Here is a 19,084-nt window from a genome sequence, read left to right as displayed (position 1 = left end):
GTATGGATTAAACTCATCCTTGCGTGTCAATTATGCTCGAAAAGATTTGACAAAATTATAGAAGTCGTTGCTAGGAATCAACATATTAAGGGTGTGTTTGGTTAGTGGATTAAACAAGGATAGATTAATAGTCAAACACTTATCCAATGTTTAGTTAAAATTTTAAGATGTTTTAATAATCATTTTGACCCGGTTTAAGATCCAATTTTGTGGATGACTATTTGATTATTAATCTAACAAATCAAGTGGGATACACTATCAAAACTCAATAAATTACATTTTTCTCCTCTTATTTCTTAGAATGTTAAGTTATTTATTGAATAAAAAATTTATTTTATAGAGTTGTACGTTAGATGTCGATCCTGATATTTAATATATATCATTATTATTTAATCTGATTTAAACTTTAAAAATTATAAAGATATATTTTTATTTTGAAAAAATAATTTATTTGTATATATTTTAATAAAATAATAAAAACTAAATTTTAATGTTGGTTATGCTTATAAATGATATATATATTTTATTATATTTAATTTTATGATATTTACACTTATTAATTCAATGATTATTAATATATTTATTATTAACATTATTATTATTATTATTATCTGATATTATGTATTGCTTCCAGATGTGTTTAGCAAGGATATAATAGTAAATTTATTAATATTTGAACCAAACAATCTTAATAGTATCACTGATTAATAATATATCAATCTTGTTATCTATAGCATAATCAATCATTTATTTATCTCATAACTTGTACCAAACACACTATAAGGTGTATAAGTAAAACTTGCGTGGGTTTTCGATATTAAATTAACCGTATGAAGACATTACTGTTTGGTTTTAAAAAAAAAAAATATTAGAATTTGGATTTTAAAATCCATTAATTTAGAATTTCATTTGAAGTTTGGTTTAAAATTTAAAAAGGTATTTACAAATCCGTTTCTTATTCCGCGTGAAAACTAACATGATACAAATTCTGATCAATGTGCTTAATGAGATAGATTTTATACACGGAGGCAGTTTTTACACAAAAGCGTCCCAAAAACCAGCAAATGCACCAAGAAATATCTTGCGAATAGGTTCCATTAACGCACAGATTCTTCAGAGAGAATCCCGTGAAAAAAATGGGGAAGTAACAAAGGTAGTTTATCACCCAAAAAACACAAGTTTGCCACCAAATAGCATCAAATCCTCTCTGATAATTTGTAATACAAACATCAAGGTGACAAGGCCATTTGGGCATGGAGAGGGGAAATATATACATAAATTGACTTCTTTTTTCTAAATCGTCCTTTCCCTTTCTTGGCCTTATTGTTGTTGTTCTTCTTTCCTTCACTTGAGTTTCTGTCGAGCACAGTTGATAAAAAGTCTTCTAGTCGAGGCCTTCTGGACTCCAAGCTCTTCAAAAGTTCTCCCATCTCAGACAAGTCTTGACCATCCAAGTTACTGCCATGGTATCAATGAGTTCATGACAAAAGACTGTGTAGGACAAAGTATGGAACAATAAAAATATTTTATGTGTATTTCAATATGTAAATGTTTTCCAATTCGTTCCGACAACTAACCACGTAGTTAGCAAAGATGATAGCTGCTTCAATTCCTCGATGGTGTCTTTGACTTCACACATGTTCTCATCTGTTACACGAGAAGGAGATTCTTGCTTAGTTAGCTGAAACACTGCAGCTGCAAAGAAGTTCATATGCTCCTGTACCTGAAAATATTGCAAAGTTACGAAATCAGAAAATCCTTATCAGCAAGAAGCCACGAGATAAAAATCATTTTAGAGTTACCTTATTTTTTAGGCCAATGGCTTTCAAATTTCTCTCATTTTCACTTCTATGGGACTGTAACATGTCCGATATGTCCGTGAGAAATCCCCACTTCATTTGGAGGTCAGTTTTTTGCCTCCTTTCTGAAGGTTGAACAGCAGGTTTCTTACCTTGATTTCGACCAACTTGAGGAGGAGCACTGCCAGACTCAGTTGTTCTTGGAAATAACACATTAATTATGTCATATTTGCATGAAAACAACCTGAGGTCCAGAAAAATGGCATCAGGACACACAAACTTGAAATTATTTTCTCTGAAGGCAACAAGCATAACAGGATCCTCAATAGCTTTGAGTGCTGCAGCAACTGTCGCTGCACGTGATTTATTACTCCTCTGTCCACATAAGAGAGCATCATAAAATTCTTTTTGCTGATGGGATCTTATTTGAGGTCTGCGCAACAGCTTAAATAGTTTATTAAGGGGCTTTTCAGAGTTCAGATACGCCAAACATAGAATCACTACCAATCTTTGTACTAGCACTGGAAAATAGTAGTCGTAATTGATGTTTGAATGTCTAATCCATTCTCCTGTATCAACAATGTTTTCGTAAAGAAAATGGTGAACCACATTGATTGTGAAATCAATGATGCCTTCCGGGGAGGATCCCATGTCTTTATCTAAATTGGCACTTGGATTAGAATCCGACTGTAGGCATACAACCCACTCTACAAATGATGATTTTGAGGTGAAAAAACAGCCACGAGGGTGAGGTGCTAGAATCAAAAGGCGCTCCAAAAGATATAAGAAACAATTAGGTGATATATAGTTGGGTACCCTCCAGTTGGACATATAAGTTTCTTCAAGAGCTTTGACAAATATATGACTCAGAGATTCTGTGGAGCTGCTTGATGGAGAATTATGCAAACTTCCTGATTGTTTGATTCCATCCCCTAAAGTGGTATCAGGAAGAACTTGTGGTACCAGATTGCTCGAGGCAGACGCCATTGGAGATTCTGACTTAATGATGTCCCCAAGGATCTCGATGAATGCTTTCCAATACGAGTTCTTAGGTAAACTATTGGCCATCATCTCACAAAGATGGTGTTTCGGCTTGCCAGACCCTAGCCAAATCATAAACGCTTCTCCAATCTGCCGATAGGTAAGATCACAATTTTTGCTGATATTTAGAGAGAGGACTTCTTCCAGTAAAGTCTTTGAAATTTCGGTCTCCCGAAGAAAGATCATGTTTGCTGATAAAGACTGTCGAGGGTCTAAGGGGAAAACAATTTCCGAGTACTTGGTAGATAGTTGTAAGAATTCCTTTAGCTTTGAGTGTTCAGATTTATTCACGTCGAGAGATTTTGGCTCAATCAAGGACTTAGTTATATCAAAAATGAAAGTTAGGCATATGCCTTGGCAGTATATGGACGAGTGTTTCAACACAAACAATGACTGAAGTGCCTCCAAAACTCGAAGTCCAACAGAAACCAACTCTTGGCGCCAGTATTTTTGTGCTGCTGACACAAAATGCCGAGCATGAAGAGTTGCCACCTTTCTTTTCGGATGCATAAATGTCTTATGCACATTATCAACCCATTTAGCATCATGGTTCATCAAAAGACAGGTGACACTTGAATCTTGCAACAACCTCACACCAAAGTAATGCAAACAGAACTCTATGGTACCTTTAAATTTGTGGGTGTCGCCCATTTCAAGATAATCAAGACATTCTATTATCTCCGAAATGTTTTTCTTCCACAAGTCCCAAATATAAACAAGAGTTCTGACAGAGACTTGGTTCATCAAAATTTTTTCCTCCGAGTCACTTTTTAGATCAACTGGCAATTCATGATCCAATTCATATTTTGCTGCATGTATTCCAAAATGCTCGTCTAGTAGTCTTCTACAGGAGAGAATTTCAGCTGTGCGATTTTCATCTCGTTTCGACGTAATGTAACATCGCATCAAGTCATCCAAGTTCATATGCTCGTGTGACAAAATTTTGATATCTGTACAAATGGATGCATGAAAATTTCCCGAAACCTTCTCGGCAAAGGAAATCAATTTACTTAGGAGTTCCTCCTTCTGAGGAAATGACTTCAAAGGCCAACCTTGGGTTGTTGATGCCCATATAGAGTTCGAAAGAACGTATGAAAGGATGAGCTTGGAGGAGCCGGCCAAATTCCCAGCCTTCGCAAGCAGATCAACCTCAACAAGAATATCTCCCATCAGCTTCACAACATCTGCTGCCTCTTTGAAGTTTCCATACTCTTTCTCCAAAGTTAAAAGCTCTTCAAGGCAATCTAAAGACCTCAAGAAATTGCGTTTGGATTCCATGGTACCAAAAGCTCGAATAAATTTCATAAACAATAGATTATTCTTTGTGCTGTAATATTCCAAAGCACCACTTTCTAAAAACGCCTGCTCGATTTTGTCAATCTCCTTTAGTTTAGTCATAATTTCAGCATTACAAGGTGCTTGCTGTCTCCAGAACTCTATGTATTGCAAACCCATATCAAAAAGTTTTCCTTTAGTGCAAGCTGACAAGCACTCGATGAACAAATTTCCCTTGGCACACACATCTGCTGCAGTGTCATAGCACCCAGCTAATGTGAAACAGTCACCAGCTTTTCTTAACTCTGATGTACCACATTTGTGGAGGTAAATCATGCCTGGAGAATGGTTTTATAAATATACATCATAACAGCAAAACTTCTACAACAAAAAAGATCGAGTACTAGAATGGGAAATTCAACAAAGCAAAAGGTGATTGCTTCACTAAAACTGTATCCCGGAAGTTGGATATGGTAGATTTATTGGTAGTAGATCAGGAGGACATAAAACTCTCATACCTGCTTTTTCGTATTCCTTCAAATCACAGAAACATTCAGCTGCAGAAGCAGCTCTTCCAATAGAATCAAATAATTCTGCAGCCTCTCTAATCATTATGCGTGCCTCCGCGGGATTCGGTATGCGAACAGCAGATGCTCTAAGCCCAGAAGCCTTGGCTCTTTTCTCCCATGTTGCTTCTCCTGCTCTTTCAAAGCACCTGGTTGCCATCTCGTAGTTTTTTTCCCAAAAGAGCTACAAAAGCACAATATATCAACTTCGCAAGATAATGAAATAAACGGACCCAAAACATGGTGAATGGAAGCCCAACCTTGATTCCCTGTGATTTCCACTCCTCTGGACTGCTTGCCCTTGGCATTCCTTCGGCAAGAGAATCATCTAGTTTCCTAACTAGCACGAGACCCAATCGCTGCCAGTAGTTAAACATAGGTTTGGAGATCTCTGCATTGTTTTCACAGATCCATAATCTTTGTCTCGTTCGTGTGATTGCCACGTATAATTGCATCAGTTCGGAACACAAGATACTATGTTGCCACATGCTAAAACTTGGAAATGACTTTGGAAAGTTTGGATCTAACAGATCTTTTTGCTTCAAGAACTCGTACAATACTCTCCATTGACTGGTTAGAGGTGAAGAGCCAAAAAAGTTGTATAACAGCACATCCTAGCATTCAAAATTAAGGAATAAAATGAACGAGGAATGAAATGAATGTGAGTTCCATCAAAGACATCTGTTAACGAAGATCTTGACTGTATCCACATCACCAACACCATACCATATAGATTCCCTTGTTTCGGACAGAGAAACTAAGAAAAAATGCTGAATTTAAAAGGATTACTATATCCAAGCAAAAAATTATAGAATTCAAATATAATCATCTGGACTACCTGAAATTCAAGGCCCTTGCACTCTATTATAGTGAGAACCAGAGCTTGACTACCGATATATTTAGAAATTTCCTTTCTCGCTGAGTCATCACGAACTAATATGACTTGCTCAGCACCGAAACCTACCGGTTTCCCACTCGCACTTCCTCTGCATCCAAAGATTGTGACGATTGAGCTTTCATTGCTGCCAGGCTCTAGTACAATGGGTGACTCACCATGTATAAAACTGGTCTCAGGAGCAAATTCATCAACAGATTCTGGGAAAAAATGGTAGAGAAGATCAATGACACTCTGTGCTAATCTAAATATTCCAGTATGAGCATTAAAAGTCTGGCGCATTCTAAAAATATCTGATACAAGGCCTTTCTCCTCTCTTACTGCGGATGAAGAATTTTCGGATTTCATAACAAATTCATTGTAAAACAAAGATCGAATATCTTCAAACCTAAAGTCAATCCCACTGGCAAATGTTTGTACTGTATCGCCAGAAAAAACAAATCCTTCATCAACATTTTTGCAGATATGTCTGAAAAGAGCAATTTGACTCATACTAAGGTCATGCACTTCATCAAGGTAGACAAAATCCATTTTGTCACCCGCTAAATTCTCCTTCCCTAGCCGAAGATGTAAGTCAATTACAAGATCAGAAACATCAAACTCGCCGCGCTCCATCTTCATTTTCTCGTAGTCCTCATATATATCATAGATTAGCTTTCTCTTCTTGGCACTTAAAGTGGATAACCTGCCCTTGGATAATGAAAGATAGTCCTGCCTGTTTCTCTTAACATCACATGCTTTCCCAGTTTGTAGACCACCTTTGATATGAGACATAATCTCAGTAAAAACTCGACAAGGATCAAGGTTTTTTGTTAGCTTTGTACTGATATGTGGCCAATACAAGGACGAGAAACGGTCATAAGTAACCTCGTTTCTCTGCATGAGAGTCTGGAGAGCAATGGATCTGAAACTTCTACCTTCATAATGAGAGGAATCTTTTACATCGTGAAATCTCTCAAAATATGAATTGCCCAGAGTACCATCAAGCATCATTAAAAATTTATGAAATGTGATAATAAGCGGGAACTTTTCGGGTTGAATGCCAACAAATGTGTCTGGAATATCTTTAAATTCAGCCATTTCTTCTATATCATCAGTATCAGTGAAACTACTATTTGCAGAAAGGTCTTCGCTTGCAAAACTGTACAAAAAATATGCAAGAATGATACTGGTGACTTGAATAGAAGTGATACTTATAAAGTCACTGGAGCAAGCCAGTAAAACGAGAGAAAGATACTTTGGTACTAAGTAATATCTTTAAATTCAACCATTCACACTTATTTAAGATTAAAAAAAAAAACAAGTTATGGCCAATAACAAAGAGCAGGAAATGGAAGATAGGACAGGCGTCGTTGAGTTTTGCACTTTTCCATTTTATTTTTGACAAAGACTTGAGACAATTTTTAAAATCATCTCGAAAAAACAAAGTTAAGATTAAGATTTCTTCTAATACCATACTAGCATGCCATCTACAGTAAAAACCAAATCGATTCCATTTCTATCAGTTCCACTAAAATCATATGAGCAACAAAACGTGCCGCAAGATTTACAGAAATATGAATGAAAGGAAAACACAATGACAAAGCCAGTTTCAGAATACAACGCACCTCTTGAGCTGAGCCACGTGTTGTTTGACTGCATGACAAAGTTTTGGACTCACGGTGACAAATAGCTGACGCAAGGTGGATTGACCCTGGCACTGAGAGTCATCAACTGAAGCAATGCAGTACTGCTGTAGCTTCTGGAACAGCTTCATAGTCAAAACTGGTGTCGTTCCAGTGCCGGATCTACCTAGTATGAAGCTGCTTCTAGGAAACATTATTATCTCTCGCTCTTCTTCAGTGACTTCAAATGGGAATTCAACTTCTCCACCCTCGTGATCAGAAAGCAAATGCTTCATAGAACCGGAACACAGGGAGTAAAATTTCATTAAAAGCAAGCTTTCACTCAATACTGAATTTTGAACATAACTTCTGCTATCAATGGCCGAATCCATGCTGCATTCCGTGCCATTGAGATTCTTAAATCGGACAACAACATCAGAACTGGACCAAATCTTTGGTACTTCCAAATTTCTGAAACAGAAGTGAATTTTGTAGAATTAATTTCGTTTACGAAAATGTCAAAAATGAAACCAACATGAAATGAAAAAACTAGTGCAAGATGTACAATCAAAACCCACAAGCTTGATTTTGAAACTGATCTAGCACATGGTTACCATTTCTTGTACAAAAGATTAAGCAGATAACAGAACTTAAATATCTAACTCAACAAAAAATACAACCAAAACGGCATACCCCTCTATGCGTTTTTCCTTGCAGCGATAAATAAAATCGTCTGTCTGCATGGCAAATATGATATCAAGTGGTTTCAATAATTTTGGGATCTCCTCCGGAAGCAGTATGTCCCAAACTGTGAGAAATTGTGTCCAGATGGAGTCCTTCATTATATCAATGGTGCACAAAATATAGTATCCTTCGACTTTGAATTGTTTCACAACACACGAAGAGCTCTTGCATCTCAAATCCACTTCAATGTTCTTGGGTCGCCACCCATTGGCAAGCTTAAGCAATTTATTTACGACCAACTCCTTTACGCGTGATGATTTCAGTTTTCCGAAAGATTTTGGGAAGTTATCACTGAATGTTACCTGAAGGAATGGAAGATAAAGCATCAAGGAAGAATCTTTCTTACCGGTACAGTTTTCAGTTTGCAGTTTGCATATACAAAGTTAATACATTAAAGCAGAATTTTCGGGATGGAGAGTACTCTCTACTAAATTAATGCAGCAAATAAATTATCAGTAGATTCCATGAATACTTTTTGTTGCCAACATTTGAAGCATAAATATTCAAATATAAATTCATGATAAATAAATAAAATAATCATGCTTATCAAGTTTATTTGTATAACTAAATTAAAACATATAAAATATATACAAGAAAATTGAAGAGTTAAAAAAGTAATATAAAGAAGTTCACAAAATTTATCACTGATTTTTAAAATTAACATCTGATATAATTATATTGTTGGAATTTTTGGGGCAATGACTGTAATTATAAATATTTAGATGTCAGTCATAAACTAAATGATGATCGATAAATTTCAATTATATGTCAACAAAATGACCACTATTAGTTAAATTTAATTTTTCCTTTGAAGTATTAAGATATCATTAAAGTATTAAATAAAGTGCAAATGTATGTATTTATGTGAGTGCTGATTGGCCCAAAAGAAAATTTATACTTGACAAAGTGATTCATTTGGCTATGATAATAAACATGTAACATATGTAAGGTTTTATTGGTTCTTGTTTATTATGCATTATTGTTAATGTTTGATTATTATTACAACAAGAATATCACTTGCAAATAATATTATTGTCAAAAAACTTAATATTGATGTTGACTAGCTAGGTATCTTGAGATGAGATTTGCCATTTATTTTCAATTTATTTGAGATGATCGGGATGTTATTTATGTATGATGAAGTGATATTTTGAGAGATGCTACTGAAATTTTATTATTGTCAAAAAACTTAATTAGTGGAGACGATTACGTATAGTATTTTGAAGTGATATTTTGAGAGATGCTACTGAAATTTTATGCAAAAATTTTACATTTGTAATTCTTGGTTTCACCCATTATGTTTTATAAAAAAAAAAAAAAACTTTCTGAGCGTCTCAACTAAAGTGCCCGAGCACCTCTAAAGATAAGGGCGAGAAAAGAAAGAATGAGACAGCTAAAGGTTCATATGCAAAGAAACACCAGCAAGATAAGGACACGAAATGTTGTTTCTTATGTGACAAAGATGATTATGTAAAAAAAAAAAAAAGTCCTAAGTACCATGCATGACATGCGAAAAAGGTACTTTTTAAAATTTGGTATGTTCTGAAGTAAATTTAACTTCATTACCTAGAAACACTTGGTGGTTAGATTCAAGTGCTAATACAAACACGAGTGTGTCAAAAAAGAGCCAAGTAATGCTGAAAGTTGCATTTATGTAGATGATGACAAGTAGATCGAAGTGGAAGCAATATGGCATGCTAGATTGTTATTAAGCACAGGTTATTATTTAGACTTATTGATTTTTATGTTGTACAGTTGTTTAGACGGAATTTGGTTTCTGTTTCTAGTTTGGACAAATTAGGTTATAGTTGTTTTCTCTGAGTTGTTAGTATTCAATCTTTCATTTTCCCCTAATTATTGACAAATATAAATAAATTAATTTATACGTTTTATGCGAAGTAGTTGCTTTAGAAATTAAAGATGAATTGATATTGTAATGATCAAACATATTTTTTTTAGACAATTAAACTAATTTTCCTACTTGAAAGCAAATCCTACATCATTATTTTGCTCAATTAATTTTTTTTTTAATGCCTTTAAACGTTTCTTCAATCTTTAGTCTTCTCTGTATTGTTTTGCAAGTTTCTTTTAATTAGTACAATTTCTAATTAATTAATAATTGGTACTTGTGAAAAAAGTTGATTTCTATGAGTTATTACATTAATATGTCTTTCATTTTCTCCTAATTATTGACAAATTTTATTTGAATTTCTTTGTTAATTCATTTGATGTCAAGTAGTTGCTTTACAATAAACTAAAGGCAAATCGATATAGTAATTATCAAACAAGTTTTTATAAAGAATTATATTAATTTTCATGACCAAAAGTAATCATATCATATCACACAAATGCATGAACATCTAGTAATATACTTCTCCATGACTCACATGTCTAAAATCAAAAACTTAATTGTGAGTTTGAATGTAATTAATAATGAATTAATTAATTATATAAGGCAATATAATTTATTTGTGGAATAGATGAAAACGAAAGGAGTGAATAGACTCAAATAAAGTGGAAGGTATAACCATGGGAGCTAGGGGTATATATTTTTTAAAATCGGTAACTCTTTTTTTTAAAAAATGACATTCTCACGTGTATCGGAGAAATTAGTTAAATACCCTCGGTCAACTCTTTTTCTAAGTGTTACACTTGATATCATTTTCTTAAAAAATCAAGTGTTACACTTGAGAAGATCATTTTCTTAAAAAAGATTGAGGAGATCATTTTTTTAAAAAATAGTTGAACGAAGTTATTTAACTAATTTCCTCGGAGCGCTAGTGGAATAGATACAATAAATTTCTCAATTGATTTAATTTATTATGTTAAGAATTTTTGCTGAAAGGAATGAAAATTTGATTAGTTTTTTTTACGAATTCTCGCGTCATAAAAAAAAATCGATTAGATTTTGTATATATCTCCCTTGATTGATATCACTATTGGATCAGATAATATAAAATCTGCCAGAATCAACAGTTGAAATTTCTCGTATTGAAAAATGCAGCCTGAGACAAAGTACGTACCTTCCATCTTGTATTTTTAAAAATTGTATCATCAAGTTCTTCCAACTCTTTCGTTGCAGTTATAACAGTTTCGTCAATGTCACGATCATCTTTCACAGTATAGAAACAATGACGGCGCTTCGCGTCGTTTATCAATTCTTTCCAAACTGATTGGGCTTTACACAAAGTTCTTTCATCTCCTAAGATCCAGAGACAATGACTGGAAGAAATAGAACCCACAAGAATCAAATTTTTAAGGTATCATTGAAAATTAAGAGATCAAAACTTTGCGTGATCACATACCGAGCTCTCGTCAGGGCGACATTAATTCTCTGCAGGTTAGACAAAAAACCAATTGATCCATTTTCATTAGACCTTACAGTTGATATGATAATAATATCTTCTTCTCCACCTTGAAACCCATCAATGGACTTCACCTTAACCTGAAACCTACTACGATTTCTGCAGTTCTGTTTAAGCGTTTGATCAATTGCCGCAACTTGCGCAGCATAGGGCGATATCACGCCAATGCTTGGTTTCTCTTTTGAGCCACTCCAAGCTATTAATATTAAAACATAAAAGGTTCCAAATGAGAATAGTGAGTTAACTCACTGTCCATAATATACTCTTCAAGCAAGACTTCATGTCATTTGCTAAAAAATCAAAAGATTATAATAATTGTTAGAGTACGTTTCTAGCGACCCAACTTGTAACTTGGGTTTTATTTACTCTTATTTAAAATACTATTTATTTTAATAATATTTTATGGTTTTATCCAATTATGACATTTACCTTATTTATAAATCAATGCAAGCTGAATAGATAAAGCCCTTGAATATATTATAATATCATGAGGTATATCTCCTAATGTAGATCATGAAATTCATTTGAAAGTGTATTATATATTGAAACTTATTCCAAGTTAATTTAGCCGTTCAAAACAAGGTTAAAGGTCTCTTGAGCTGAGACTAACATCTATGATGTAAACGTCATATTTCATTAGTAAGGATATGAAAATGTCTATTCATATAGATGGGTACTTATTGGATGAGGCACTGAACAATTGTCCCTTAGACTTTCCTATTGGTTATTGCTTATCGAGTGAATTAGTCCGCAGTTATGGTTGTACATCATTCGTCATTTGACTCAGTACAACATGAAGGTTCGACGTACTAGCACTGCACTTTGATTCGTTTACCGACTTCACGAGGGTCATCAGGAGGCGAGACTTGTTGTAGTTTCGACATATATCGGAGCCGATGCATTGTAGTCGGTGATTCACTGCTCACCTACGGTTGTTGATATCATATGTGATTTGATGAGTTAATAGTGCAATAAATATCTGGCCAGAGTAAGACATGTGCATTATAGAAAAGTGTTTCCTTAGTTTCACATACGATACCACCATGATTACTTAAAGATACATCACATTGTTATCGAATTCATTTACAACTCTTGAAATACCAATGGTTGTAGATTCGATCAAAATATATATATGTTGAAGAGACCGTACAGTATGCTAACTTACTGGTTATTGCAGACACTATCAGTGATACCTAACAAAGATTATATGACGATGCTACTAGACACTCTGATCATGATTTGATGGGTACGATCAAACTTATGTTCTGACGTACTTGGTCGAGAGGTTGATGAAAATAATGTAACTAATTAAGAAACCCGAATAAAGACAAGTGATTTCCTGAATCACATGAAGTTGTAAAACCACAGCTAGCGGTATCTCTGAACCATTGAAAGTCACACAAGTATTGGATTCTATAAAATTAATTAAGGGCAAACTTGCAATAACTCAAAATCTCAACTTTCTCCTTATTCCTCATCCCTTCATATATTTGTTTGAGCTCCCCAATATTTTAAAATTTTCAAAAATATTTTCAATCCTCATAATTATGGTATGTGAGATTGTTTTACTGAGCATATTCTTAAAGGTATATATCATAAAGACATGCAACTACATAAAGTTTTCAGCCTACATACTATGTTCAAATGATCGATTTTTTTTTATAAATGGCTCATAATGCTTTTGTATAATAAATTGAACAGTTTATCTTTTTTACCGGAGTACCGTCGGGTTGTATCCACCTGGTTTATAGCCTAACCACGCAGTCGCAACAGATGATTCCTGACGCAAATTCCTTCAACAACACTTAGCGCAACCCTGTTTCGATTCCTACCTCATGTTGCCTTCCAGCTGTGGTTGACAATATCTCTTGATTGGATAGTTGAGTGGTCTCTCCACTTTTACATGGGTTGTCTTTTTTTAGATAATAAATCTAGAAATAGCTCCTTCTTCAAGTTTTATCTCTTGGTATAACCAGTAGATATGTGTTTGGATTATATCTGCTGAGATTTCATTTCATGCTTCTTTTAATTTTTTATAAAGATCTTAGAAAATTTTCAGCTGATCTCTTGTTACTTTTATACGTCTCTTGGAAATCTTGAGATACGAAAAATACATTTTCCTTGATTCCAAATTTCGCATTAGTCTTGTGAGTTTTACTTGTTCCCATTTTAGCTTTATTTATAGGTGTATTTGGTCCAAGTCTTTTGTCTATTCCTTGGATTTTCTTTTTCTTCGAGGATACGGAATTCAGTTGTTTCTTGTAATTTTCCATCTATTATTGGTGGTCCTTTCTTTTTGGGAAGTGGGTAAATCACATGCCCATTTACTTTTGTCGGGGAATCGTAGACTTTTGATTTCCCCGAGGAAAACATAAATGTGGTCTTTTATCACTTGGTCCTATTTTTGCAAGATGCTTCCGGCCTGATCTGGATCTAAAGCCCTTGCCAAACTCTAGCTCCTTTTGGTTCGGGCATTCTGGTAATATTTTTTCTGACTATCTTCCCACATGAACCGTTACAAAATTTCCGTCGAGTTTCTTTGCTCCTCGGCAGCTTGCTACTCCACAGAAGATTTCTTTCTTTTCAAATAAGTTTTCTGCAAAGCTTGTTGTTTTTCCTATCATAGTATTTAACATGAACGATCCATTTATAGAATTATGATAAAACTTAAATGAAAACTTGACTTTGTCCATCTTTGTTGGACAGACCCATAGACCTCATACTCTTCTAGTAGAGATGTCATCTATCTAGTAGATATATCATATTCAGTTATTGACGCAACAAGGGGTGCTTCTTCTGTTGGAGGATATTTTAAAATATTTGAACATTTGTGTCTGACCCCCTTAACTTGATAAAATAAAAGACTTCGTGAGAGTCTTTTTTTCTGGTTCTGGTGTTGTACTGAAAAAATATAACTCCAGAATGTCTCCTTTGGACAAATAGTCGTTGTTTGCTCATGTTTCATGAACAGCTTCCTGGATCCATTTAGGTAAACCTGAGATTTCTGGGAAGTTGGGTGATGTAGTATAAACCGAGGCAAGAGCCCCGAATTCATATCATGCTTTTACCTCTTTTTGATATGAATTTGGTTTCATCCATACCATGAGATATTTTCTTGATAAATCAACACTGACGGTAGCTGGGTTAATGCCTATTCTAGTTTTTAATTTCTCCATTTATGTTGATACACATTAAATGGAGAAATCACATTTTCATTAATATCAACAATAGATTTACCCTTGTCAATATTAGGTCTAAGGTTGATTTTTTTTTTCAATCCCCGAGGTGAAGGGTTGACTTGAAGACTCGAGATAAAGATCTGAAGTTTCAATTTTTGTTTCAATTGACTCATCTAGGGATGATCTCGACTTAACACATGTGCTAGGGGTATTTGAATCTCCTGCTCAAGGTATAGAGTCATGTACTCGAAAACTCTCCATTTGTGAAACCAGTGGCTTCTCAATGTCTTGGAAGATAGGCCTTTGCATTAGAGACCATGGCTGGGTATAAGCATGTAAACATCCTGTAATTCGATCAGAGACTATTCTCTTATCAGCTTGTTGTAGTCTACCCTCAACTTCTGCATTTAGGGCAGGCTTGTTGAACTCGTTTTGAAAAATTTCAAGGTATTCCTTCAAATGTCTCTGCATTTTTATTATGGCATCGATATCACTGCTGTCCATCTCTTGTTAAAAATTCTGCAAGAATATTTTTATGAGATTTAATAATCACAATATCAAAAATACAATTTTAACATAAAGCTTGCCATCTTAATAATATAGCTTTTATCTGTTTAGATTCTATTCTATTTTTCAAGAAATATTTTACCTCTATGTTATCAACTTTTAAAGCAAATATTTTTGCTAGTAAAAATAATGGTCATGTTTCAAAAGTCTTTTTTACTGCATAAAATTCATTCTCTTTGATATGTCTTCTTATGGCTTCTGCTTCAGAGAAAAGTCCATTGAAATACCTGCATGGTTGTTCTCTTTCTGGTGTGAACTTGGTTAAGCTGCTACCCACCAATGATCACTGACATCTGTGTATAATACCAGATCATCTTCATCCTGAGAAATAACCATTTTTGGAAGATTTTTCCAAATCTCCTTAAGTTGGTTAAGTCTTTCTGTGTGTTTTTCCGTCCATATGAATTTTGCATCTTTTTTCAGCAATGGACTAATCACTTTCCTGTGTTCTGCTAAGTTCTTAATGAACATCTCAACAAAATTAACAACCCTTAAAAAGCTTTGAAGGTGATTTTTATTCCACAATGCCAAGGGATCTTCATTGTAATTTTTTTTGATCTTTTTCTTGACATCTTATAGGGATACCTTTGATTCAAACTCTACCTCATTTTGGTATAGAGCCATCTTGAGGAATTATATTTCTTCATGACGGACGTACTTATCTGCTCTTAATTGGAGCATTGTTTTCCCAAACCTGCTATGTTTAGTACATTGCTGAAAAAAGATGCAAAATTCATATGGACGGAAGAACACACAGAAAGACTTAAAGAGATTTGCAAAAATCTTCTAAAAATGACTATTTCTCAGGATGAAGATGATCTGGTATTATATACAGATGCTTGTTATCATTGGTGGGCAGTATCTTAACCAAGCTCACACAAAAGCAGAACAACCATGCAGGTATTGCAGTAAACTTTTTTCAGAAGCAGAAGCCATAAGATGACATAAAAACGAGAATGAATTTTATGCCGTAAAAAGCGCTTTTGAAAAATGGACATTATTTTTACAAGCAAAAAAATTTACTTTAAAAGTTGATAACACACAGGTAAAAGCTTTCTTGAAAAACATAATAGAATCTAAACCATAGAAGGCTGGATTATTAAGATAGCAACCTTTATGTTAAAATTATATTTTTGATGATGTGATTATTAAATCTCATGAAAATATTCTTGCAGATTTTTTAACAAGAGATGGACAGCAGTGATATCGATGTCATCATAAAAATACAGATGCATTTGAGGGAACACTTTGAAATGCTTCAAAATGAGTTCAACAAGCTTGCCCTAAATACAGAAGTTGTTGGTAGGCTACAACAAGCTGATAAGAGAATAGTCTCTGATCGAATTACAGGATGTTTACAGGCTTATACCCAGCTATGGTCTGTAATGCAAAGGCCTATCTTCCAAGGTATTGAGAAGCCACTGGTTCACAAATGAGAGTTTTCGAGTATAGGATTCTATACATGGAGACGGGGATTCAAATACCCCTAGCACAAGTGTTAAGTCGAGATCATCCCCAGATGAGTCGACTGAAACAAAAATTGAAACTCCATATCCTTATCTCGAGTTTTCAAGTCAACCTTTTACCACGGGGATTGAAAAAGGAAATATCAGCCTTAAACCTAATACAGACAAGGGTAAATATAAGGTTGATATTAATGAAAATACGATTTCTCCATTTCAGGTGTATCAACATAACTGATAGAAATTAAAAACAAGAATAGACATTAATCCGGCTACCATCAGGGTTGATGTATCAGGAAAATATCTCAGGGTATGAATGAAACAAAATTAATATCCAAATGAGGTAAAAACATGTATGAATTCGTGGCTCTTGCCTCGGTTTATACTACATCACCCAGCTTCCCAGAAATCTCAATTTTACCTAAATGTATCAAGGAAGCTGTTCATTAAACAAGAGCAAACAACGACTATTTGTCCAGAGGAGACATTCTGGACTCATACTTTTTCTGTACAACACCAGAACCAGAAGGAAAAAACTCTCACGAAGCCTTTCATTTTATAAAACTAAGGAGGTCAGACACGAATGTTCAAATATTTATCAAAAATCCTCCAACAGAAGAAACATCCATTGTTGCTTCAATAACTAAAGATGACATTTTTACTAGAAAGATGACATCTCTACTAGAAGAGCATGTGGTCTATAGGTCTGTCTAACTGAGTTGACAAAGTAAAGCTTCCATTTAAGTTTTATCATAATTCTGTAAATGGATCGTTCCTGTTAAATACTATGACAGGAAAAACAACAAGTTTTGCAGAAGACTTATTTGAAAAGAAAAGAAATATTCTATGAAATAGCAAGCTGTCGGGGAGCAAAAAAACTCGACGAAAATTTTGTAACATAGCTCATGTGGGAAGATGGTCAGAAAAAATCTACCCAAAATGCCAGAACCAAAAAGAGCCAGAGTTTGGCAAGGGCTTTAGATCCATATCGAACCGGAAGCATCTTGTAAGAACAGGACCAAATGGTGAAGGATCACAGTCACGTTTTCTTCGGGGACACCAAAAGTCTAGGATTCCTCGACAAAAATAAGTGGGCAAGTGATAAACCCACTACCCCAAAAAGAAAGGACCACCAATAATAGATGGAAAATTACAAGAAGAAGCTAGATTCCTTATCCTCGAAGAAAAGAAAATCCAAGAAACAGACAAAAGACTTGGGACCCAAATACACCTATAAATAAAGCTAAAATGGGAACAAGTAAAACTCACAAGACTAATATGAAATTTGGAATCAAGGAAAATGTGTTTTTGATATCTCAAGGTTTCCAAGATACGTATTAAAGTAATAAGAGATCAGCTGAAGATTTTTCAAGATCTTTATAAAAATTAAAAGAAGAAGGAAATGAAATCTCAGCAGATATAATCCTAACACATATCTACTGGTCATACCAAGAGATAAAGCTAGAAGAAGGAGCTATTTCTAGATTTATTATCTAAAAAAAGACAACCCAAGTAAAAGTTGAGGGATCACTCAACCACCCATTCAAAAGATAATGTCAACCACATCTGGAAGGCGATAAAGAAAGTTATTTCAAGATTTTGAAATCTGAAATTTAAATCCGAAAGGGACTTCTATAAATAAAGAGCAAAAAGAAGTTGAAGTCATCGTCCATTTCCTCAACTTTCTTAAAAAATAAATTTGTAATATTTTCTCTTTCTAGTTTATGCATGTTGTAAGTCAAGCTACTATTAGTAGCTAAACAAGTCTCTCATCCTCTACAGGATGTTACTATGTATTAATAGTTTGAATGTTTGAATAAAAAGACCAAGGTTTATAGTCCCTCTCATGTATTATTTTCAAATTGAACTATTTTACTATACACCTTGAGGTAGGAAACGAAACAGGGTTGCGCTAGGTCTTGTTGAAGGAATTTGCGTCAGGAACCATCTGTTACGACTGTGTGGTTAGTCTGTGAGGAACAATCTGTAAAACCCGGTGGATACAACCCAACGGTACTCCGGTCAAAAAGGTAAACTGTTCAATTTACTATACGAAATCATGATGGGCCATTTATTAAAAAAAATCGATCATCTGAACATGATATATAGGCTAGAAACCTTGTGTAGCCGCATGTATTTAGGCTATATGTCTTTAAAAACAGGCTCTATATGTAAAACAATGTCACGTATTATGAGGATTGAAGATATTTTTGGAAATTTTAAAAAACTGGAGAGCTCAAACAACGATATGAAGGGATGGGGAGTAAGAAGAAAGTTGAGTTTGGAGATGTGGAGTTATTGAAAGTTTGCCCTTGGATTATTGAGTAAAGGTGTATTCAAATTATTAATTTCTTTTTAATTATTGCAATTATTGATAAATTTTCAACACACATGATTTAAGTGATAATATTTGATATCATGTTTTTTTTTGTAATATATGATATTATATGATATAAAGATGAGCCATATTTCCATGGATTGGCGTAATTTTTCTACTGCATGTGCATTCCCAAAATAATGGTGTTTTTCCAAAATCAAACTTTGTTGTTCAGCATCTTGAACTAACCATCTCTTCGATTTGCTAAA

The 19,084-nt window shown here is 34.3% G+C and overlaps 1 protein-coding gene across 1 annotated transcript in view; it reads right to left on the bottom strand.

The window, feature by feature from the left end:
• Positions 1–1,077: 1,077 nt before the first annotated feature.
• The window catches only part of LOC140988571 (uncharacterized), a 31,107-nt gene continuing 13,100 nt past the window's right edge, over positions 1,078–19,084 (bottom strand). Inside the window, exons 5-14 of the mRNA XM_073457582.1 lie at positions 11,230–11,485; positions 10,948–11,146; positions 7,874–8,226; positions 7,184–7,651; positions 5,520–6,717; positions 4,942–5,295; positions 4,634–4,865; positions 1,803–4,453; positions 1,578–1,723; positions 1,078–1,458 (exon numbers count right to left, since the gene is read on the bottom strand). Of these exons, the coding sequence (XP_073313683.1) occupies positions 1,230–1,458; positions 1,578–1,723; positions 1,803–4,453; positions 4,634–4,865; positions 4,942–5,295; positions 5,520–6,717; positions 7,184–7,651; positions 7,874–8,226; positions 10,948–11,146; positions 11,230–11,485 (6,086 nt within the window). The 3' untranslated portion in view covers positions 1,078–1,229. The remainder of the gene's footprint in view (positions 1,459–1,577; positions 1,724–1,802; positions 4,454–4,633; positions 4,866–4,941; positions 5,296–5,519; positions 6,718–7,183; positions 7,652–7,873; positions 8,227–10,947; positions 11,147–11,229; positions 11,486–19,084) is intronic.

This window comes from Primulina huaijiensis, chromosome 11 (assembly GCF_012295235.1).
Source record: "Primulina huaijiensis isolate GDHJ02 chromosome 11, ASM1229523v2, whole genome shotgun sequence".
Taxonomy (NCBI): Eukaryota; Viridiplantae; Streptophyta; class Magnoliopsida; order Lamiales; family Gesneriaceae; genus Primulina; species Primulina huaijiensis.
Note: the sequence above shows the minus strand (reverse complement) of the source record. Positions and strands in the feature narration are given on the sequence as shown.